The sequence below is a fragment of the Nanorana parkeri genome, unplaced genomic scaffold, assembly GCF_000935625.1.
Source record: "Nanorana parkeri isolate BGI_ZX_2015 unplaced genomic scaffold, ASM93562v1 scaffold774, whole genome shotgun sequence".
Taxonomy (NCBI): domain Eukaryota; kingdom Metazoa; phylum Chordata; class Amphibia; order Anura; family Dicroglossidae; genus Nanorana; species Nanorana parkeri.
Window position 1 is genome coordinate 779,325 of NW_017307042.1, and position 24,896 is coordinate 804,220.

The 24,896-nt window shown below is 42.9% G+C and overlaps 1 protein-coding gene across 1 annotated transcript in view; it reads right to left on the minus strand.

Moving 5' to 3' along the window:
• Positions 1-14,721, minus strand: part of RBFOX2 (RNA binding protein, fox-1 homolog 2) — a 300,225-nt gene extending 285,504 nt beyond the window's left edge. Inside the window, exon 1 of the mRNA XM_018564722.1 lies at positions 14,546-14,721. Within this exon, the coding sequence (XP_018420224.1) occupies positions 14,546-14,560 (15 nt within the window). The 5' untranslated portion in view covers positions 14,561-14,721. The remainder of the gene's footprint in view (positions 1-14,545) is intronic.
• Between the last annotated feature and the right edge of the window lie 10,175 nt (positions 14,722-24,896).

Genomic DNA, 24,896 nt, shown 5'->3' on the forward strand with positions numbered 1-24,896 from the left:
CCTCCCCCCCACAGCCTGACCACAAACACCCCCCTCCTCTGCCTGACCACAGACACCTCTCCCCCACCTGACCACACTCCACAAGCTAACCAGACACCCCTCACCACAGCTTAACCATGAATACACTTCCCTGCCACAGACTAACCACTGTCCTCCACAGCCTGACTGCAGACACCCCTCCCTACCACAGAGTGACCACAGACACCACCAAGCCACAAAGTCCTCTGCGCCCCCCCAACATACAGAAGACCAGGGTTCAGTACCTGTCAGGAAGACTGGGGGCATGCTACCAGTGTTCAGTGACACAGTACAGGTGAAGGAGCTGCTGCCGTGACATACGGGTGAAGGAGCTTCTGCTGGAACACATGGGTGAAGGAGCCACTGCCGGGACACATAGGGAGAAAGGAGCCGCTGCCGAGACACAGAGGTGGAGGCAGCTGCTGCAGAAATACATAGAGGCAGAGGAGACACACAGAAGCGGAGGGAGAGTGGCGGAAACACGGGCCCCCTCCTGGACAAGGGATTTCTGGCAGTGCCGTAGGGCCCTAATGTTCAGTCTGCCCCTGGTGCTCGCTGTTTTGGTGTTGCACTCAGGGTGATTACGGTGTGTCCAGCCAGCACAAATAGGGTTGCCACCTGTCCAGGATTCACTCGGACACTTCAGGTTTTGACAGGGGGAACCAAAATTGAGATAGTTGGGCTACTGAAAATAGTCTCAACTGTGATATTTACATTTGAATGGGTGGCGCTATTTACATATGAATAAGCCGCAACTCATTCTCCCCCAAAAAAGTCAGCTCGTCGCTCGAGTGTTCGGGTTTCACTTGAAGAAAAGTTGGCAACCCTAGGCACACCCCATGCGCACGTTTATGCTGTTAATGAATCTGACATGTCCCCCTGACCACATCTCTAGTTCCTGATTCTGCACTTTGTTGGTGCCTATTACTGATCTTGTTTTATTCTGTATCTTCCAGCTCATTTCCAAATTATTTTGCTGCTCAGTTGCTGCTACCTCTGGCCTGTGTCTTGAACACATTTCTGCTGTACAAACTGCTGTCCGCCAGTTCTACAGCCGCTGTATACCTATTGTATACTCCTGGCATAAACAAGCTCCAGCAGCTTCTGCAAGTTACTAAGGGCACTCGTGATACTCCAATGCCTTCATGCTGCCTGTAATCATACTAAAGGGAACTTGGACTGGAGGTGCAAGTGAGACCACCCTTTATCATGTTGGTTTCCCCAACATGGTAGGTGACAGTATCACTCAGCAACATGTAGCAAGAAAGGGGTGCCTGATCCAGAAAAGAGCCACTCAAGCAGTAAATCTCATTCACAACAGATATAGTAAGGTGAATGACTGGCTTTAGTCCCTGTCATCGATGTCCACATCTGGTTCCCGGACCCAAACTCAGCAAGCTACCTCCACACCTAAGAAACATTTTTTGTTGTTCCACCTAAGCCTTGGGTATCTACTGCTGAGTGATTACAAGGTGGAATCAGCAAGTTTAGGGCCTGTCAGCTTTATTTCAACTTAGAGCCTGCACTTTCTCAGTGGAACCCACTTAGGAAGTGTTTAAATATTTCTCTGCTACTGGGGAGTTACAGTCTTTGGCCAGTTGCCTATTGGAGCAGACCAGAATTAACCATAGTTTTCTCTTTCCTTAAAACTATGACCAGGTGTACTATAACTCTCAGCATTCGTTATCAGATAAATCTATTATCCATGCTCCCCACAGGTGTCTAGAACTCTTACAGAAATTGATTCTTACATAGTTACATAGTATTTGAGGTTGAATAAAGACATTAGTCCATCAAGTCCAACCTATTAGGATCTCATTCTAGGAGTACCTGTACCCCTGTATATTACGGTCCCTTAAGAAATCGTCCAAAAGTTTCTTGAACAATTCCACATTATTTGCTGAAATCAGGTAGATATTACCCAGAGTCTCAACATACTTAGCCATTTCAGTACTAGTTTATCCTACTACATTCACTGAGACTCTTCAACCTATGCAAATTGGTCTTCTGCATCATCTAGTTTTTTTTTTAAAGTGAGAGAGTTTATCACCATCATAGCAATTGTTTCCTGTACTGTGGAGATTCTGGACATTTAATACAGACTAGCCCTGTAAGACCCAAGAGGTTTCTTTCCCTCCTTAGCCTTCCATTTCTAACTATTCAGTAGAAACCAGGTCGATTGCTCTACCTATTTCTCTACATATTCCAGGAAGAGCCATCTACAATCCAAGTTCAAGCAATTATTGACTGGAGAGGCTGTAGCTATTTTACTGATGTTGCTTTCACCTCTTGATACAGAATTTCCCTGCAACCTAAGAAACAAAGGCTCACTATTAATCTTGCTAATGGAACAAGCATAAAGTCAAAACCAATTACTCACAAGACTTACTTTTTTTTTTCTACCATCACATCGTCCAGACACAGAATTATTGCACTCAAATGGTATTGCCTCATATTTGTGTTCTGTCATCCAAGGCTATGGCTGCTATAACCCTTAAATAGACTGGCCCTCTAAATAAGTGGTCTTCAAGTCCCACTACTGCCAACATCACTGTCCTTTCAGCTTCCCACTCTTCCCTCATCATTTCTCTACATGAACCTTTAAAGCAGTTCACATCAACTCATCTCTCAAGCCCATAAAGAATTCCTAGATGTATGATAAAAAGAATGCAGATATTCTTCCACCTCATTAAACCTAAGATTGCCACATTGAACTTTCACCAGTTGAGAACCCATTTGGGCAATTCTTTGCCCTATCCAAACCCAAGTTGAGGAAATATATTAATGAGAAACCTCAAAAAGAAGGACCAATCTCTTAATCCCATGGGCGGATGAGAGAAACTTTAATAAGAATATTGTTAGGAACTTCTGTCCACTTTCTTTGGTACCAGAGCTTTTCCAAATCAGATTTTCTAAAGTCTATACCAAGCTTGAATTAGGAGGTGCATACAATTTTATCAGAATCTGAAAGGTAGTAGAATCTAAAACAGCTTTCCAAACCTGCTTTAACATTTTGAATACCTGGTACTTTACCAGCTCTCTCAATATTTGTTTGATAGTTTTCCCATATGATATTCTCATCTCTTCATAATACCTGAAATTACACCGCAAGGTCCTTAGTATATTAAGAATAGACATTAAACCAAACCTGAAAAATTTCAATACAAAAAGCAGACAGTTCGGTGTGTGTGGGACTCCTTTCTACAAATGGCATCACCATAGTCAATAAAAAGGCACTGCTGCTCTCGACTGGCTGGCCACTACTAAGGGAAATTGAATACTACTTACAAAATGCTACTTACAAAAAAAACATGCCCATATGCAATGATTTCTTAGGGCCCAGTCTGCGTTTGATCCACTGAAAACGTAAAAGGTGTTATTCTATGTCAGCGTTAAGGTCCCAAATCCCAAGCTCTGGTTGCATCCCGTGGCCTTCTTTTCTAGAAAACCCAGCCCTGTATGTAAGGGATGAAAAACTACTGTGAAGTAAGTCAAAATTAGAAGAATGGGGGTATCTCCTTCACAGATCATAAGTGTATCTGCTAAACATGCCATCTGTATCTGAAGCCCTGACAAGGTAGATGAGCATTGTTCTTGACACATTTTGTTTTCTATATAACCTACAGCCCTGGCCCTAGCAACTGCAAACCAAATGCTTTTTACCCAAATCTTTCTGAAATCAACACCAACTTACATGCCAAAAACTTTCGTCTCATCAGGTTGACCTTGTTTCCCAGATCAAAGAAGTCTCAGCAGTCTTATTTTACCTTTGCCACTTTATAAGACAGGATCTTTTTGGAACATTGTACGGTTTTTATATCTATGAATCTCCAGCATTCCGTCCCACAGATCTGTCACCTGCCTCAGATCAAACTGGGGGAGCCCAGCGGTGATCAGAAACCTACATTTTTATTTAAGTATCTGCTAGTTCTGTTACTATGCCACTTTAGCACACTCTGCTTAACTACAAACTGCTAACTACAGGAGTGTATGAGTTGATCCTGGATCATCAGGTCCTCCTTACTCTGCTTAGGGGACCCCAGGAACCGGTCCTGTAAAGGTCCTCCAGGGACTCAAAGGCAGTTCTTCAGTCCACTGCGGGAATGTGGACTGTAGGCGGTTCGTCACATCCGTGTAAGTATACAAATACCAGATCCACTTCATCTCTAGCATGCGCAGGCTGTGAGCAGGAGGTTGTATTAGGAAGTTACATTAGGTTTTGTCCTTGTACCCTCACCTGGCTGGACTGTACCAGAACCATTTTTCCTACACGTTCTTACAGAATCTGTTGTGCCTGGATATCTGCCTCATATAGATCACAGCTCAGGTCCTCCTTTGATTTGTCATGTGTTTAAAACTGCCTGGATTGACACAAATTCATCAGATTGTCCTTGCTCATTCTTTTGAATCCTACCAAACATGAGTGCAAAATAAAAGGATAGCATAGAAAAACAAAAGATAGGAAGGCATTTGTGGCTGTATGTCTCTATACAAATAAGAATAGTGCACTTGGTTGTCACGATCTGAGGACTGGGGCACTAGGGCACAAGGGCTCTGGGAGAGTGACTGGGGTCAAAACTGGGATATAGGTCACAGGAGACTTAGTGACTAAAAGTCTGCATTGTCGGGGATGCACTAGAGGCACAGGATCTAAGAAGGGCCAGGTCTTCAACAGAGTCTCTAATGGTGAGGATGATTCTGTGGCCAGACACCTTCCAGGTTGCTGCCCTCTAGTGCACCCACACAGACTAGACTAAAGGGCTAGTGGAAGCACCGAGGCAGTGGACACAAGGGCAGACAGGCAAAAGGCCTGTGGAAAGGCTGCAGTAACCAGTAAGAAAGAAACCCGAAGCCAGGAGGAAAGGGATAGTAACTGTGGCACACAAGAGACATTGGCACAGTAACTGTGGCACACAAGAGACACGTACTGATTCACATAAGGTGAATCAGTACGTGTTTGATACTCTCCATCCATGGTGTCCAGTAAGTGGCCCACCAGCACTTAACGTGTGGCCCTCTGTGCTCCTGACTTCTAATGAGTCAGTAACAGTTGTGGTCCTGGACCTCAGGGCATTTTCTGATAGTATAGAGGCTCAGGCAGTGCTAAAGCAGCTCTGTGAAGCATCTCTCCCTGATGAAGCAGATAAATACTATTGTGATCAAATGCTGGCTGATTACAGCCAGCAATAGATTACCATTTAGAAGTGATATGATGCTGCAGAGTTGCATGGGGGGCAGGATCTTCTCCACTAACCAGACACAGAAGAAAATAATTTAATACATTTTAAATGATTTTAAAAAGGATTTTAGTACAATAAAATCCCCAAATCTGCCAAATACATTGGATATTCTTGATATTTGCATTTACTACGTGAGCAAACACAATTTTGTTCAGAATTTTACCGATCGCAGACCTGTGAAAATGTAACCGTCGTGCTAATTTCTGTTGGTGACATGATCTTATATAAGGGCCTATTCAGACTACTGTATGTATTGCATTAATGCACATGCTCCAAGGCAATGTAAGACTGTGCATTAAGGCCTGTTGTGTTAAGGTAGCCAATTAATTTTGAATGGATTGGCAGCGGACCTTAATGCAAATTGGACTACTTTTTTATGCCACAGACTGAAACGCATGTCATGTGTATTGTGGTGCACCACATTGCAGGGGCGTAGTCCACTACTATAACAGTGTAATGAGGTACTGTTAAAATGTCAGTGCAACGCAAGCAAGTCAGTGTGCATGCATTTTACCACACATTAATTCATCACAAATTTATGAATATTAAAAGTTCGGTGCAGCCCCCTGTAAATGTCGGCGGTGGCGCTTGAGGCCGCCACTGCTCTACGTGATTTGCCCAACTGCATTGCATCACGTTATTTGAGGATACTAAATCCACTATTGAAACTACCAGTGGTGCAAGGTAAATATGAAGTTTGAGGCAGAAGTATGTAGATCAGTTTAGAGTTCTGAATTCACTTTGATTTCTCTGATTGGTACACATGTTTCAGGATAAGGTTAGCAGTGGTCACCTACATATTTCTCTCAGCATAGGTTTGAGGCAGTATTCAAGTCTTGGTCAAGAAGGCTACAAAAACGATGAACAGCAGGAAAGCAAATTTCAAACAAATCAGAGAAGCACTTAGTTTAGTAGACTTGGAAAGGGCATTGTTAAAGACGCTGAAACCTACAAAAAAATTCTATAACGTGAACCTGTGCCCAGACGAAGCACACTTAATTATTTACATATTCTATACAAGCAGTAAGAGCACTTTAAAACAAGACCTCATTCACCTCTATAGGCATTGAGGAGAAACTCATCTTCAAACTTCACAACAGAGCCCCTTTTTTATCACTTTCTATTGCAGCAGAATCTTCTTCATCTGCCAGCTAACTAATGTAAATACATAGCAAATGTTTTTGTTAGAAACCCTATGAAACCAGACTTTAGAGCCCATTCACACCAGCCGGTCTGCTACAGTGCATTTGACATGTACACGTTAATGTGCATTGCATTAAAGCGGCTCCATTCATTTGAATGGGCTCTCCAGTGCACCACAATGTGCATGCAGCAGTTTCAGCAGCACACTACAATGAATTGCTTCATAAAGGGAACAGTACAAATGTTCTTGGGGGAAATGAGTTATTATGAGGATGGAGTAGATTTTAAACTAAGACCGAAGGGAAGAGGAGATAGAAATAAACCAGATATCATATAATAGGTGCATTTGCACAACAGTAACTGAAATATGGTAACGCTTAAGGCAGAACTCCGGGCATAAATGTTCTTAACCCTTGCAGTAGGGCTACCCCCGCACTGCAAGAGTTATGTGTTTGTTTTTGTCCAGGTGCTACAAAAAAATCAAAGTTACTCTGCTCCCCGAAGCCTGTCTCCTCATCCACTGCATCAATGGTATGTCCCTAGTCATCCTCACGTCCTGTCCACTGTGAATAGGACATGATGACTCAAGGATCCTAAGACTGCTGCAGAGGAGGGGGAGAGAGGCTCCAGGGACCAGTCTAAGAGCAAGCCAGCTGTGAGGATTGGGTGAGTATATTTTTTTTAGCACCTACACATAAAAGAGCACTTAACCCTTGCAGTCAGGGGTAGCCCCACCTGAAGGGCTAGAACTCTTTTTTTCCCCCGGGCTTCTACTTTAAACCAGTATTCAGTAACAACTTGGACAAAAAGGCTACAATAATTATCAACTTCAGGATAGCAATTTTCAAACAAATTAGAGACGTACCAATGCTGACCATACAACAATAGAATGAAAAAAAAAAAAAATTGCATTCGGAATGTTTGATTTTTTAATAGCTAATACGGTCAATCAACAATCAATTTACTCTTCAGTGATGAAAAAAACCAAATGAAGTTCTAACATTCAATGTGGTTTTCTTTAGGAATCTCCATTCATTCCAAAACTGAATATTAAAATTAAAAAAAATGTTCCCAATGACATGTATCAAGTCTCTGATGGCATTAATAAATGTTCTGATGAGATTTTTTTTGTATGAACATTCATAAGTAAATCTACCAGCGTATGACCAGCTTTCGTCACGTAGACTGGGAAAGAACAGTTACAGACGCTAAAACCTAAAGAGAAAATGTAAAAATACTTTAAAGTAAACCTGTTCCCTGACTTTGCACACTAAGTTATGTTCTAAACAATCAGTAAAAACACTTTGAAACAAGACCACATTCACATCTGTAGTTATAGGCATTGTGGAGAAATACATCTTCACCCTTTACAACAGAAGGACTGAAATCTTAGTTGTATTCCTATGACTGTCTATTGAAGGGGTAGGCAACCTCGGCTCTCCAGCTGAAACCACAAATCCCATAAGGCATTGCAAGCCATTGGCATGACTTCCAGAGGCAGAAGCATGATGGGATTTGTAGTTTCAGCACAGCTGGAGAGCCAGGGTTGCGTACCCCTGCCCTATTGCAACAAAATCTTGGCAGGCTGTTCGCTTTCCAGCTTTCGAAGGCAAACATGGCAGGTGTTTCTGAGCTATTAGAAACCTACTGAAACTCAACTTTAGGGCCCAGTCACCCTAGCTGGATTTGTTGTGGTGCATTTCAGACGTCCTTTGAATGAACTGCCTAACACACCACAATGGAGCCGAGACTTGCAGCAGTTTTGGCAGCTTTGTGCAATACAATGCAGAGTCATGGGTTACCAAGTGATGTGGTGCACTGTGATGCAAGTGCGTTGGGAAGTTCTGCATTGCACTGCATCACACCAATGGGCATAGCATACACTGCTATAACATATATGTTACTGCTGTGCACCAGTGTGAATGGGCCCTTTAGTAGAGTCGCGCTGTGTTAGCAAGTGCGTTAATGAGCGTTGTGTTAAGGCAGCCCTTTTGTTTCAGTGATTTCCCTAACATACCAAAACACACCAAAGAAGGTACATGTAGCATCTTCGGCAGTGCAGCGCAACATACTTTAGTGCCTTGATGGGTGTTGCATTTTGCTGCAATGCACATCAATTAGCAAGGTGCGTTGAGTGCCATTCAGAATGCATGACAACGCATCCCACCAATGCCCTAAAGTAGTGATGGTCAATTTCCTTGATATAGGTGGCCTCATTTGCAGCCCTTGACCTCACTAAAGGGTCATACTTATATTCAGTAAATGTAATGCTTCTGAAAGCTGTCAGAGACTGAAAACATGCAACAGGATCAAAGAACATAGTCAAAGACTACAGGCTTGCAACAAGATCTGGACAGCTGCAAATATGCTATAGGAGTTGTTGGAGGCTGTAGACATGTTATAGTAATCGTTGGAGACTGTGGACATGCTTCAGGAGACATATAGTGGAGACACAGTACATGAGACTGCTAGAGATCCCTGCTATTACAGGGCAAACACAGATTACTGTGGGCCCCAAGGGCTGTAAAAAAGAGCCAGAAGGCCACATGTGCGCCCTGGGCTGCAGGGTGGGCACCAGGGCTTTACGAGTCTTTTTTTGGTGGTATTTTTATGGTTTGAAAATGAATTACTTCACAGTACAAGCTGCTAAGGAGGTCAGGGATGACTTGTTTTATAGCTCTTTAAGGCTGGGTTCACACGTAGGCGTATCGAATATGCTCGTTTGTTGCACGTTTTTACCGTGATCCGCGGTAAAAAAAACGTGCGACTAACGCGCGTTTCCGAGGGCTACCTGGCTGTATCTCAATGGATACGTGCGGCAAATACGCCCCAAAGAAGCTCCTGTACTTCTTTGGGCGTAGGCCGTTTTGCAGCGCGTTCCTACACGCTGTAAAACGCCCAGGTGGGAACCATGCCCATAGGCAATCATTGGTTTTCACATGTTGAGCGTTTTACAGAGCATAGGAACACACTGTAAAACGCCCAGGTGTGAACCCAGCCTTACTGCTTGGTAAGAATATGTAAATTATTTAATGTCCATAGTCTGGGCACAAGCGCACTTTAAGCAAGCATATACATTACATATTGAAACAACGTAGTACTAAAACCTTAATGGTAGAGCACCTTTTAAATCCCTAAAGGTTAAAAGTACTGTTTGCTTTAATGATATATAGTGAACATAATTAAATGCAAAAAATAAATCATGTTAGTAAAGATAACTACTAAAACCCAATGTCTAAATATCATGATGCATGCCGAAGTGTCATAACGCATGTGAACACACCATGGTACACATCAACATGCGCCTTGCAGATCACTGCCATGTGCTCACAAAAAAACTCAGAGCAAGATGGCTGAAGCAGAGGGAGTGTTAGAGGCTAAAATGCTCATCATTGAGGTCCACAGTCTCCTTCTCTATGACCCTTCCCACCACTGCTACAAAGACACAGAGAAGGAGCAGAGCCTGGGAAACCATTGTTAAAAACTTTTATCTACAGTGGTCAATATACAGTTCTGTAATTAAGAAAAGAAAAGGCAAGTAGAAACGTTGTCTATTACTTATTTGTTTTTTTACACTCATTTCTGACATGCTACTGCATTAAGAACACCAATATACACCAAGATTCCAGAAAGCAGATTCAAAGTTGATGACTATTGATGCCACAGCATAAATAGGTTTAATAAAAATGTTTTAAAAATACACGTGTAAAGCACGTGAAACATGCATTGAGAAATATGTTTAACATGTATGGAATCTCATAAGTAACTAAATTAACAAGTTTAAATATACCAAAGACCAGTATTAGCCTTGGCTCACACCTGTGCATGTGCGACAAAATGGGCTGCCCAGTGTTCAGCTATTGCACGAAAAAAGTGCATGCACAGGTGTTTTTTTAATGCACTGCACTAAAGGCATGGTACTTTTGTACCATGTGTTTAGGAGTACTACAATGCAAGTCCTTAGGCAGGTGCGTTTGGAGTGGCATTAAAAATGAATGGCACTGCAGCGCATCTGCAATATAAAAAAATACACTTCTATGTGTGCTATGGGAACCCACAATTTCACATGCGTTCCCCCAGTGCACAGGTGTGAATTAGGGATAACACATAATTTTTTTATCCCAATAACTGTACAAAGTACACGTAGAGATCAGCTTCCGAGCGTCAGGATGATTTTGTTTTTTACCGTAAGAGTGGGTAAGCTGTGGAATACTTCACAGCAATTGGGTTGTAATGCCAAAAATATAATGAAATTGAAAAAGGACTCGATCAATTTCTTGCAGCTAATAATATCCATAATTATAATTACAAAATGGTAATATGGCAATATTTTGATGCAGGTAAAAGATCTGACTACCACTGGGAGATCAGGAAGGATTTTTCTTTGCAGTAGTTACTGGAGATGTGTAAAGTTCAATTTGATGTACAAAAAATGTTATTGAAATCTTATTTAAGAGCAATTTAGGACAACAGTAAAATGAAATTACAATCCCACAATTAGGTTTTCAGGCTACCAAGCAAATGCAGCAGCTGTGCTAAAATCAGATTGTTCTTCATACGTATCTTTTTCTCTATTTGAATCTGATATGCAACTGCAAGAAACTTCTTAATACTGTCAGTTGTGTTCCAGGATCACCACGCTACTTACACAGGGAGTGGTTGGACTGGTGCAGTACAGCAATGCCTGGATGAAAAACAAGTAGTGAGCAGGTAGGCTGTACTACGCATTTGCATCTCAAGGCTTGATTTTCAGTTCCGGCTGGAGTATACCTTAAACAATCTAATTCTATATAATTATGGGCATCACAGCACTATTTAACTCCATTCAATAGGAACAAAATAGTCATAAAACCCAGCAGCCTCGGGCTTCCCAGTCTATAATAGTAAAAAGTAAGATTAAGAAGTCCTTCTAGATGGAATTCTTTTATGCAGACACTACTACTACCGGAAATGCTAAGTCTTTATCCTGTATAGGACTGGTGCAAATGACAAATATCACCCCTCATTCACTCATTCTTGTATTCTGTAGAGTGAGTAAAGCAGTAAAACAATAAGGATGTTCTATGAGCACAGAAGACAGAAATAAAAAGCTTGGTTCACTAGATTATGTCATGTTGGTTCTGACACTACACTGCATGTGTGTTACTGCAGTAAATATTTAAATAAAGGCAAATACAGTATAGAGTAGTCTGCACACAGAGTACTTCAAATCCTATAAATAGAAATCCTATCATTAAAAAATGTAATAAGTATAAGAAGTAACTGTTACTGAACAAATATACTTTGTATTTACAACCAGAGACAGTACAGGAGAAGCTTTATGGAATCAGTCAAATTAGGATCATTTGCAGGTGCCTACATACATTAGATTGAAGCTTCTGTTTCGATATTTGGATCAATTATTGGATATATAAAACAAAATGTAGACGCATGTCTGAGTTCCACATTCGTGTATGTCCGCAGTTGGAAAGCTCTACTGTACAAAGCTGGCCATCATTCACCTCGCCGCTTTTTACTAGCACGCAGATGCTCACAACATTAACAATATGTGAAAATACTGACAGTGCTGTATTGTAACATTCATTCCATCGTCTGCATTCTAAACCACAATAGAAATCATATTTTTATACTCTGCAAAGAGAATCAATACATTAGAGGTATTAGGATCCAAATTACATTCTGCACCAAAAAAACATCATTGCCACTGTGGATGTGTACATACCATGTATAGGATATACTCCAAACCACTCCAATAATCTAAGCCCCTGTTTACATACGTGCACTGCAGCAATGCACGTCAAAACCCATGTTTTTGCGCATGTTGCAGCAGTGGGCCAATACGTGTGCCACATTGTTAGACACACTGCTGTGCTATTCATCGTTAATGCCACACCAACACACCTTGCTGCTCCATGCACTGTCACATGCTTGATATCGCACCAAGACGCAAGGTCTTGGTGCGGCATGTTTTTTTTTAAAAGGTGCAGGGACTTCTTTGGTGCAATTGGTGCACATAAAGCAGCTCATTGAAATTAATGGGCTGCCTTATATGTGCGAAAATGCACATACATGCAGACACACCGCTGCACCCGCACAAGTGTAAATTGTAACTGTCCCTAATTAATCACTGATTTAACCATGCCAATCAATATATTGCCCTAAAGCCCTCGTTCACACTTGTGTGGGTGCGACGGTGTTTGTGTATACACGTGCATTTTGGTGCATTGCGTATAGGTTAGCCCATTTATTTAAATGGGCTGCTTTAAGTGTGATAAATCGCATCAAAGAAGTCCCTGCACCCTTTTTGAAATCACGCCACAGCAAAACGCATGGTACTTTGTTATCATGGGTCTTGGTGCAAATCCACCAACATGAGAGAACATGGTACAGCAAGGTACACTGGGGTACCATTAAGCCTGGGTTCACACTTGTACGTTGCATCTTAGACACATTACCGAGGGTTGCGGTAGGACAGCCCATTTATTTAAAAAAAGCTGCCTAGTGTATCTAAATTGAACCAAAGCAGAGCTTGAGCGCTTTTTAAAACCATGTCACACTACAACGCGTGGTAATAATTTGGACTACATGTTTTGGTGAGATGCAGCGCACATGCAATGGCTAGGTGCGTTGCGTGCCAATAAGAAATAATGGCACCGCAGCACACCAAACCGTGTCACATGTAATCTCGTGCAATGCAGGAATGCGCACGAAATACATATAGGTGTGAATAGGGGCTAATAATGAATGACACCTCAGCCAATCTTACAAAGTGACGCACATTTAGGCGTGATGCAGCAACACATTGAAAAACATGCATATTCCCTTGCGTGGCTGCAACGCACAAATGTGAACAGGGACTAAAAATGAACGGCTTTGCAGTGCATCTTACAAAGTGAAACGTATTTAGGCACAACAGACACTTCTTCACTTACATTGTCACAATGCACAGATAAGAACGAGAGCTAACAATGAATGGCGCAATGGTGCATCTTACAAAGTAATGCACATTTAGGCAGGATGCAGCAACACGTGCGAAAACGTGTGTCTTCCCTTATGTTACCACAATGCATAAATGTGAACGGGGGCTAACAATGAATGACATTGCAGTGTATTTTACATAGTGATGCACATTTAAGCGCTCTGCAGCAACGCATGCAAAACACGCATCTTCCCTTACATTGTTGCAATGCACAGACTTGAATGGGGACAAACAATTAATGGCCACACAGTGCATTTTACAAAGTGGCGCGCTTTTAGGCACGCTGCGGCAACATATGCAAAATTGCGCATCTTTCCTTATTTTAACGCAGCGCACAGACGTGAACAGGAGCTAACATAAAATGACACTGTGGTGTATCTTACAAAGTGACGCATGTTTAAACGCGATACGACAATGCGTGTGGAAATATGTGTCTTCCCTTACGTTGCCGCAACGCATAGATGTGAATGGGGGCTTAGGGAGAATAGAAGCTACAAACTACAAAAACTGGAATAGAAACCCATGGTGTAATAAACTGAAATGATCAGCTTGGATACTTTACTGCATACACCTGATCATAGAAGGAGCAGAAGATCCCAGCATATGACACCCCCACAGCCTGTAATGCAACACAAGCAATTAGGATGATACACTCTACAGCAGACAGATGGCAGCGAGATGGAGAAATGCGCTTTCACCTTCCACCCAGCTGCTGTGTATAGCCCTGGATTCTGGGAAACAAGCTGATTTTTCAGCGCTACGGTATATGAATACGGCATACCTGGAATGCTCACCGCTGCGTTCGATATTCCCTCCATGACAGCAGAGCCCACTGCAGATCTCTCTATGCACACTGGTATTTTGTATCTTTCTCTTTGCTGTATATAAACAGTAATTCCACATCTAAACAAACACTACATTACAAATTCTACCAAGCTCAGCGTGACATAATGGAACACAGGTATTAGAATAAAGCCCAACATCATGCAGTATACATCAATAGGAAATGACAAGTGCAGCACATACAACCCATTCCAGACTCAAGCATTGAGGGATTTTATCATTTGGCATCTTGCCTCATCATGAGTATTTTTTATATATAGGTCCATACAGCCTGCATCCTTCCATTTATTTCCCCAAGAAAGCCATTTCCAGATGTACTCACCCATAAGTACATCATTCCTGTGATACAAACACAGTAGTTACGGACAATGCCTTTGTGGTGGAGGGAGGGGGGCTGGGGAGATTCTCACCCGTTCTCCGTCTTGCTTAGTGCCTTCTCCCTCTCTCCCAGCTCTGGGACATGGCAGTTCTCACTGTAACTCCGCGCACGCCCTGTCTCTTGCCTGAGGGAGAGGGAGAGAGGGGAGGAGAGAGGCTTGATAAGCTGAGAAGAGGTAGGGAGGGGAGAGGAACTATGGTTAAATAGGTATGGAATACATATAATATCAAAATGATAAATCCCAAGGAAAAGATGTAGTGATGGGAGTCAAGTCTAGGTATGGTAGACGGAAAGCGGAGGAGACTGGTAAAGGTGACAAAAAGGTGGAGAAAATAGAGGAGAAAGTTAAAGGGATTGTATAGAGCAGTGGCGGTCTACTTACTTCATAGAGAGGGCCCCAAGTGCGGTCCCTGACATCACCAGAGGGTATATATTAATAATATTAGTGAATGGAATGTTACAAAAAACTGTCAGAGGCTGCAGACATACTACAGTAGATGGTTACAGACTACAAGAGATGGAGGCTTCAAACATGCTACGGTAGAGGGTGAGAGACTGCAGACATATTGCAAGAGATAGTCAAAGACTGTATGCTATAAGATATAGTCGGAGACGGCAGACATACTACAGTAGATGGTCGGAGACTGCAGGCATACTACAGTAGAATGTCAGGGACTGCAGACATGCTACAAAATATGGTTGGAGACTTCAGACATACTACAGGAGTTGGTCAGAGACTGCAGACATACTACTGGAAATAGAGACTGCAGAAATACTACAGGAGAAAGTACATTTGTGCTCTCTACACTGATATAAAATATTATTATAAGAAATAAAACAAACCATTTATCTACCAGAAGTCAGTCTACAGAATATTTTCATATTCAGAGACTGCTATCTTCCAGGGCCCTTGAACTGCAGTTTGGACACCAGAGGTATAGAAGGCTGTTATTAGGTAGATAACTCTAGGATAAAATCTCAGCTTCCTCTGAATTGCATTATTTGTAGTCAGTCAGTCCTGACTGGCGAATCTGCACCAAGAGAAATACACTTCCTGTTCATACCACTTCAATTATGTTTTGTGCACTAATGTCAAGTGCCTTAGGAATTTTGAATAGACTGTGAAGACCCCTTATGCACCTCATGCATTGTGCGCTATTACACAGTGGCAATGCAGCAAAATGAATCTGTGCGTTGCAGTGCAGTCCACAATGAAACGCACTTTAAAGCTGCCCATACACCTTACAATTATCGCACGACATTCGTTGTGCGATGGTTGTAAGGTAGTTAAAATCTCGTACCATCTGCCCATCTTGGACAGGCAGATCGTACTTGCGATCATCGCTGGGGGGGTTCCGATGATTCCAATGCTGAGCGGGCAGTGTGTGCTTGCTCACACCAGGCTCGTTCGGCATTTGTCTTCCGAGCACGCCACTAACCCTTACGATTTTCGGCAGGTTTTCCAGCGTGCTCGGAAGACAAAAGACGTGCGACCGTACAGTAGAAACGGTTGCACGCCTTCTACACACCTGCCGATTATCTACAATCACGGGATCACCTGCGATTATCGTACTGCGTATTGTGGTGTGCTATAACACAGGTGCATTATGAAAATGAATGTCGGTACACACCAACGCTTACTGTATATTCCTGTGCATTGATGTACATTGCGGTAACAGGAGGTAAAAGGTGCATTTTGCCAACGATTACATACGTAATCACATATGTGAGCACAGCCTAAGGCATTGTTCTACACTGCTAAGCAGGAAACACAACCCCTTATGTAAAGAGCAAATATATGCCAAGGTCTGGGTATCTGCATGGGCAAATCACATGTTTGCTCTAAAATAGAATATACTTGAATGGAGTTACACTTGCTCATTTGTTATATGTGCTACACTTTAGCTTGCTTGTGCTTGAATTCGCAAGTTTTAAAAACTTCCTGGCCAGGACACTTCCTGGTCAGGAGTTTGCATGTTCTTCCTGTGCTTGTGTGTTTCCTCCGGGTACTCCAGTTTCTTCCCACACTTCAAAAACATGCTGGAAGGTTAACTGATTCCTGTATAAATTAGTCCTATTATGTATGTACGTACATGTGATAGGAACCACTTTCTGGCCTTTAATTAACATTGGTGGGGACACATTTTTTTTTACTTTAATGTCACTTTAATCATTTGTTTGTTGAATTATTTTAGTCCCACACCTTATCAGCTGCTGACTAGTGTCAAAGGGTGAGCAGGGCATATTGGGCCAGCACCAAAATTCGACAACCACGAGTTTGATCAATATCAGAACATTTGATCGAATTCTGGAGATTCAGGTCAAATTTGTGTTCAACCATAATTCAAATCTTAACCCTAGTAGACATCTTCCCTCTTACACTGATGGTCAGTGGTAAAGTGCCCCCTTTACATCGGTGGTCATTCTAGGTCCCCCTTACATTGGTAGTCTGCGGTGAAGTGTCTCCTTACATTGATGGTTTATAAAGTGTCCCCTTACATTGGTGGACATCTGGGAAGGGCCCGTTAGCATTGTTAGTTACTGATAAAGTTCCCCTCTACATTAGTCGTCAGTGGTGAAGTGCCCTCTTATGAGGCTGGTCAGTGGTAAAGTGCACCTTACATTGGCAGTCAGTGTAGGTCTCACTTATGTTAATTGTAAGTGGTGAAGGGCCTCCTTACATTGGTGGTTGGTGAAGTGTACCAATAAATTAGTGACCACTGCCAGTAGTAAAGTGCCCCTTAAGTTGATGGTCAGTGCTGAAGTAGCTCCTTACTTTGGTGGGCAGTGAAGATCACCCCTGCATTGATGGTAAGGTAAGTGGTGACCCCCTGGAAAAGTACCTTGTCCTTATGCCGATGATGACAAGGGCCTCTTCCCTGGGTGGTTGTGGGGGTCTGCCGGCAGGGGGGCTTATCTGCATCTGGGTCCCCCTTTCATATAGGGGGGACCCAGATGCTGCCCTCTCTCCCTTGTGAATGAGTTAGGGGTAGTTGTTACCCCTACTCAATCACCAAAGGGTTAAGTCAAAAGTAAATAACCACACATCTTAGAAAAAAATCATTTATTTGATCAAAAACACAAACAATTCCTTTATTGTAAAAAAAAAAAAAAAAATCGTCCAACGCTGCAATCCATTGTCAGTCATGTCATCCAGCGATGCATTCTAGAGTCAATCACGATGAACAACACAGAGATATTAATAAACTAACAACACAGAAAATGTCAACATTAACATTACTTGAACCCTTATAAACAACTGAAACAGAAGTTAAAGGCCCCCTTACTAATCATAGTAACATAGTATTTGAGGTTGAATAAAGACATAAGTCCATCAAGTCCAACCTGTGTGTGTGTGTGTATAGTCCATGAGTGTTCTCATTCTAAAGAGTACCTGTACCCTTGTAAATTTCGGTCTCTCAGAAAGTCGTCCAAAAGCCTCTTGAATGATTCCATATTAATTGCGGAAATTACCGCTTGAGGCAGCGAGTTCCAGACCCTAACCGCGCGAACTGAGAAGAACCCCCTTCGCCCCTTGTGTTCGAATTTTTTTCTACCAGTTTTAGGTGGTGTCCTCTAGTCTTTGTTACGGAATTAATCTCAAAGAGTTTGTTAATGTTGCTATGACTATGGAACATTTTGTACATGAAAATCATGTCCCCCCTTAATCTCCTTACTTCCAACCAGTGGCGGAACTACCGCCGGTGCAACCGATGCGAGGGCCTGAGGCTGTTGGGGGGCCCAGTGGGGTAAGGTCCAGGGCACCCCCACAGCCAGGCCGGGGATCGATCAAAAGTACCGGGCGCTACTGCAAGGCAAGCGGCCGCCCGAGGGCCCTGATGGGGTGAGGGAAGCGGTTGCGGTCCTTGCGGCGAGCTGGGCCACACAGAGAGAACGGTCAGGTGGTGGAAGAGGAGGGGCCGAGGCGGGACCGGTGGCGGGGCTATGTCAGGCCGAGTGAGATGCGACCCGTCCGCGGCCGCCCCAAGAGCGGTAGCTGCTGGAACGCACCGTGATCTTCCCCTTGCGTTCTGGGGCGGAAGGAGTGCATTGAACTCAATGGCACCACTTCCACGCTCCACCCCGCCCCCACTTCGCAGTGCAATCGGACGCTTGGCAAAACTTTGCCTGCGTTCCGTTCGACTGCAAACGCAAAAAATAGAGCAGGCCCCATTTTTTGCGTTTGCAGTGGAACGGAATGCAGGCAAAGTTTTGCCACGCATCTGTTCGCACTGTGGGCGGGGGGGAAGGACATGGAAGCGGTGCCATTGAATTCAATGCACCACCACGCCCCCTCCCGCCCCTGAACGCAGGGGGAAGTTTTGTGAGAGATCGCGGTGCGTTCCAGCAGCTACCGCTCTGGAACGCAATGCTTTCAGTGTGAACAAGGCCTTAGTGTTCTTCTGTTTTTACTGCTATGTCCACTGTTTTCCTGAGTCCAGCGCGTCGCTTAATCCCAAGTCCGGCGTGTCGCTTATTCCCGAGTCCGGCGCTTCGCTTATTCCCAAGCCCGGCGCGTCGCTTACAGAGCCGGCGCTACCATATAGGCAGGTCAAGCAGTGGCGGGGGTGGAAAGATCCGACTGGGAGGGGGGCCTATTTAAGATGGCCACGGCGATCACACCTGTCAGCGCTCCCTCTCTCTCCTCCCATCCCCTTTTTATTGATTTATTTGTTAAATAAATGTATTTATTTTTATTTTACATTTATTTAAATTTATGTATTTATTTATTTGGGTCCACTGATTATACCACTTCTTTAGGATAAATTTAAATTGTTACAATTTTGATGTAAAGTTAGTACCTTAGCCTGGGGATTTTTTATTTATTGAATTTATTTGTAATTTAAAAAAATAATTATTTTATTTTCACTACGGCTCTAGGGATAATTTAAATTTACTTTTGTATTAGCTTTAAGGCACTCTCCCCCCACTACTATTACTGAGTCTAACTCCCCTTTAGAATCTCTGAAAACACTACTGCAATTACACTTCTACAAATTTACTGGTCCCCCTCCTTTCTTTCATACGATCTGTTCTGGCAGCTCTATGTTCTTGCTTTTATGATCCGGTCCTCCTGCACGATCTTCTGCTTGATTCTTCGTCTAATACTGTCAGGAAACCGTCTTATGCTGGCTCCGTCCGTCCTTCCGATTCGTTCTGCCCTCCGTCCTTGGTCTTGCCCGATGCTCGACCGATATTAACAATTTGGGAGTGTTGAAATAATTAGTAATAAGCAATTACTGAATAAATCCCCTCAGATAACAACTTGAAGACAATCAACACACTATAGATATATTCTTGGGGCCTAGCCTAAACAACTAATCTAAAACATAAAAGCAAAAACACTCCTTCATTTGCAGTCTTTCCAAACATTCAATTATTTGTGAAGTTGGTAGAGACGGAACTGCATATTTTACATTAGAAAATCAAGACAGGAAGGCTAAACATAATGTCACAAGCAATGAAAGGAGGGCACTTAGGGATTTAGAACTAAATTCTAATCTTATAATTAAGCCTGTAGAAAAAACACTACATACTATTGCATTTTGAAAGACAAGACCAAACAAAATGTGTATCATGCCTAGAAACAAAATTGAGAAAAGCCATAGATTATAAATTGATAAGGATGGATTCAAATTTTTGCTAATTCGGAATCCTACCATCGCAACTTTCTATGCATTGCCTAAATTTGACAGAAATCAGAAGACACCACGAGGACCTCCCATAAAATTGGGAAATCAGAATCTCACTGAAACCCTCAGTAAATATGTAGCTGTAATTCTTAGACCATTTGTGAAGACTTTACCATCTTATATAAAAGACTGTAGAGATTTTGTAAAAAGTTAAATTATTAACCCGTTGGAGAACAGACTCCTCTGGCAAGTTTAAGGGCGTGTTCCCACCATCTCCAGAACAGTGCATTTTTGTATCTGCACCAAAAATGCATACACAGTAATTCCAATGATTTTCAATGAGGCTAGTTTAGACCATTGCGTTCAGTTTCAGAGATTTAAAAAAAAAATTACAGCAGCATGTTTTTTTTCACACTGGAATGCATAGCACCATGTGTAAATGCACCAGAACACGCTTAAACTCAATGTAAAACCAATTTTAAGAAAATGCACCAGAACGCATTAAAAACACAAATAACACGTATGTAGAAATGCATTCGGAATGGGCAAGTTATGATGTGAACAAGCCCCCACTGTTGAGGCACTGTACAATAACATCAAGCATAATTTAGGATTAAATGCCAGTGACTTTTTCTTAAGAAACAGGAAAATTAATTTTAAATGACTTTGTTTTGTTTTGCAGCTTAATTTTTTTAAACAATACAATTTCTGAACAACAGAAGGGTCCGGCAATGGGCACGTGCTGTGTCTCCACATTCACAAAGTAATTTCTTGCATGGGGTGAGGAGAGTATAGTATTTGGTAATGGTATGAGTCAATATACAACTTGCATATTATTATCGGTTGCTTTATTGAGATAAATTCATCTTACGGAACGGAACAAAAGGAAAATGTGCAGATATTGTAAATGTTTCTAACAGCAGTGATATTGGAATTAACTTGATAAATTAAGTGCAAAATAGAAGAATATAATTTTTTCGATCTGATCTATAGGAGATACAAATCGAAATTTTGCAAAATAAGACATTTTGGAAACCAACATCCACAAATATGTTTTTGAATTGGGACAGCCATCACCCAACTCCTCTTAAAAGGGTAAAAAATTGTTCTGCTAAGAAAGAATTTGAAATGTAACCTTCTTTAAAACAGATTTACAGCAAGAGGTTATCCAGGGGGCAAAAAAAAGAATCTTCTTTTGGATGAAGGGATGCAGGGTGAGAAACTAATTCTGACAATAGGAGATTATTCTGCACAAATCGCAAAGTACAGTATATACCTAATTTTGAAGAAAAATACTTGTCAATTCTCACACAGGACAATAATTTCAGAAAAATAATAAACGATCATCAAAATATGACATACTGCAAGGCAATAAATCTCTGGGACAAACTGGTACACATTCACTTTGCTATAACCAGTTTAAAGGAGGTTAATACAAAGAACTTGCTTTCTGATGTTAGTGAATGGTTCTCATCACTGTGGCCATTCCAAAGGATGGCAGTATTTCCTACTGCTAAGGAATTTATCAGTCCTAAGAATAGAAAGATGGAAAAAAAGGAGAATTATGGGGTCAGTGAAAAACACTCACCCCCATAATTCAAGCCGACCTGTGACAAAGAAACTGTCATAGGTCGGCTCTATTGATCGGAAATTCAGCGAACACACACCGCCCATTGTTGACCTCCCGATCCTCTCAGTCACTACTCTCCACAGGGATTCCCCCCTCCTCTCTGTTTCTCCAGAGCTGACTGGAGGAACAGATGGGGAAGGGGCAGAGCCAGCTGTTAATCAGCCAGCAGGGTGGATCTCGACAGTAATATCGGGATCTATAAAGGCTGTGGAGCAGCCCTGCAACCTCAGCATATAGCCAGGGGCGTATCTGCCGCGAGGCAAACAAGGCGTTTGCCTGGAGCGGCAGATTCCCTGAGAGCGGCAATTGCTGTGATTAAACTGTAGCATGACAGGACTAATATGTGGCTAAAAATGTCCTTGTTCACTTCTCTATGTGGGAAAATCTATTTGACAATTGACAATCCAATAGACAATATTAGGCAATCCTAGAGCATAATATGGACATAAAGCTTAAAAAGCATAAACCTATTGTCATATGTGGTTTAAAAAAAATGAGGGCAAAACAGATGGACAGCTAATAATACGAAATCACCTGCACTCCATACAGGGTACAGACCTTGAGTAAGAGGTTGATGAAGAAGGGACCCTGCGTAGCCCCGAAATGTTAGCTGTTTGACGTATGTGACGATTGAATAAAAAGTGCTTTACTTATTGCACATATTATCGAGTGCTGGTGACTTCTATTATGTGCTGACATAAAACACGCAAGTACATGACAATGTAATTGGACGTAGCTCAAACAGAAACGTGTGTACTAATGCAATCCATGAGCAGCACATGATAGAATATATAAGGCGGGCTTTCCACATGACAATGGTCATTATGCTGTGAATTTTTGCACAATATCAATTAGGAAGGCATCCACAAGGTTTAGGAGTGTGTCTATGGAAATGTTTGACAATTCTTCCAGAGGTGCATTTGTGAGGTCAAGTACTGATGTTGGACAAGAAGACCTGGCTCACAGTCTCCACTCTAATTCATCCCAAAGGTGTTCTATCTGGTTGAGGTCAGGACTCTGTGCAGGCCAGTCAAGTTCCTCCACCCCAGACTCACTCATCCATGTCTTTATGGACCTTGCTTTGTGCACTGGTGCGCAGTCATGTTGGAACAGGAAGGGGCCGTCCCCAAACTGTTCACACAAAGTAAAGCATGAAATTGTCCAAAATGTCTTGGTATGCTGATGTCTTAAGAGTTCCCTTCACTGGAACTAAGGGGCTTTCACAGATCTACCCGGACCAGACCTCCGTGTCCGCGGCGCGCCACCCGCCCGTGACGTCTCGGTCGACTCCTCCCATTGCCCGCGGCTCCTCCTCAAAAGCACAGCTGAGCCACTCACTCGGCGTTCTATCGTTCTGGAACGTTGAGCGAGTTGCTCTGAGAGAGAAACAGAGTGAGACTAACTGAGCTGGAGAGTAACACATTGGGACTGCACACAAGGGACCCACCAACCGACCCATGCAGAGAGGTTGCGTCCGTCCTCCCAAATACAGGCTTCATATACCCCCGTCCTCACACATGTACCGCAAGTAATTGGGAATCTCTTCCCACCTGTTGTAGCTACTTCCTGCTTAACCTGCTAATGCAATTGTTTGAACTGTGTCAGTTAGCATAACCATTGCTTTCACGGACCACCAATATATGCTGATCCTCTTACACCTGATGCAGCTACTTCCTGCTTAATCTGCTAATGCAACTGTATGAACTGTGTCAGTTAGCATAACCATTGCCTTCACGGACCGCCAGTATATGCTGATCCTCTCACACCTGTTGTAGCTACATCCTGCTTAAACCTGCTAATGCAATTGTTTGAACTGTGTCAGTTAGCATAACCATTGCCTTCACGGACCGCCAGTACATGCGGATCCTCTCACACCTGTTGTAGCTACTTCCTGCTTAAACCTGCTAATGCAATTAATGAACTGTGTCAGTTAGCTAACCACAGGTCACTCATACAAACCGCAACTATATGCGGATTTCCTCCACACTGTTTGTAACTACTTTCAAAACTTAAACCGCTAAAGCTTACTTACTAGTAAACAAGGCATACAGGGTACTACTATTCTATTACTCCTCCATAGTGACTTAGCCATACTCCCACAACCAGTTATACAGCCATTAGCCCCAGAAGGCATCAATCCTTTCACTAAACATTGAACGGGGTACATGATGTGGAACAGTCACCCCTCACACTGAGTGTATTGGGGTTCCGCCAGACTGACCCAACCCCTTAAATCCTTGATTGACAGCTCCGCAGCTGAGATCCAGTAATAACCGTACCTGCTCGATTGTGACATAACGATAGAACCATAGAAGTATGGATCCAGCGGAGCTCGCTAACCATGCCATGACCCTCACCCAGCGAGTTGAGACCTTGACCACCAGGGTCACTGACCTGCAGGATGAAAACCAGAGACTCCGTACATACATTGTGGGGTACGTAAACAACCCCCCACCAGCAAGAGAGGGCCCAGAACCAAAGGTATCTCCTCCTGATGTGTTCACAGGGGATAGAAGGAAATATTGTGAATTTATTAGTGCTTGTCAGTTAATGTTCGAACTCAGGCCTAGGACCTATGCCACGGATGGCCTGAAAGTGAGGTCACTTATTTCATATCTGAGGGGTGAACCCAGAGCTTGGGCGGACACGTTTTTGGAGGAAGAAAACCCAATCCTGGATTCCCTGCCAGACTTCTTACACGCCATGTCCTTGCTGTATGAGGGCACAAACAAACAAATCACAGCAGAAACCACCATACGCAGATTGAAACAAGGCAGTAGGCCGGTGGAGGATTATATCGCCCAATTCAAGCGTTGGGGAGGTCAAACAGAATGGAATGACATTACTCTACGAAACCAATTCCGCCTTGGCCTCTCGGAACCCCTGAAGGACGAGCTCGCCAGGACAGAGATGCACCCTACTCTGGATGGTCTTATGCACAGGTCCATTGCCATCGACCGACGCATCCGCGAGAGAAGGGCAGAAAAAACCTCCAGCCAGCCTCCTCCAACCCGACGCAATCCCCCCAACA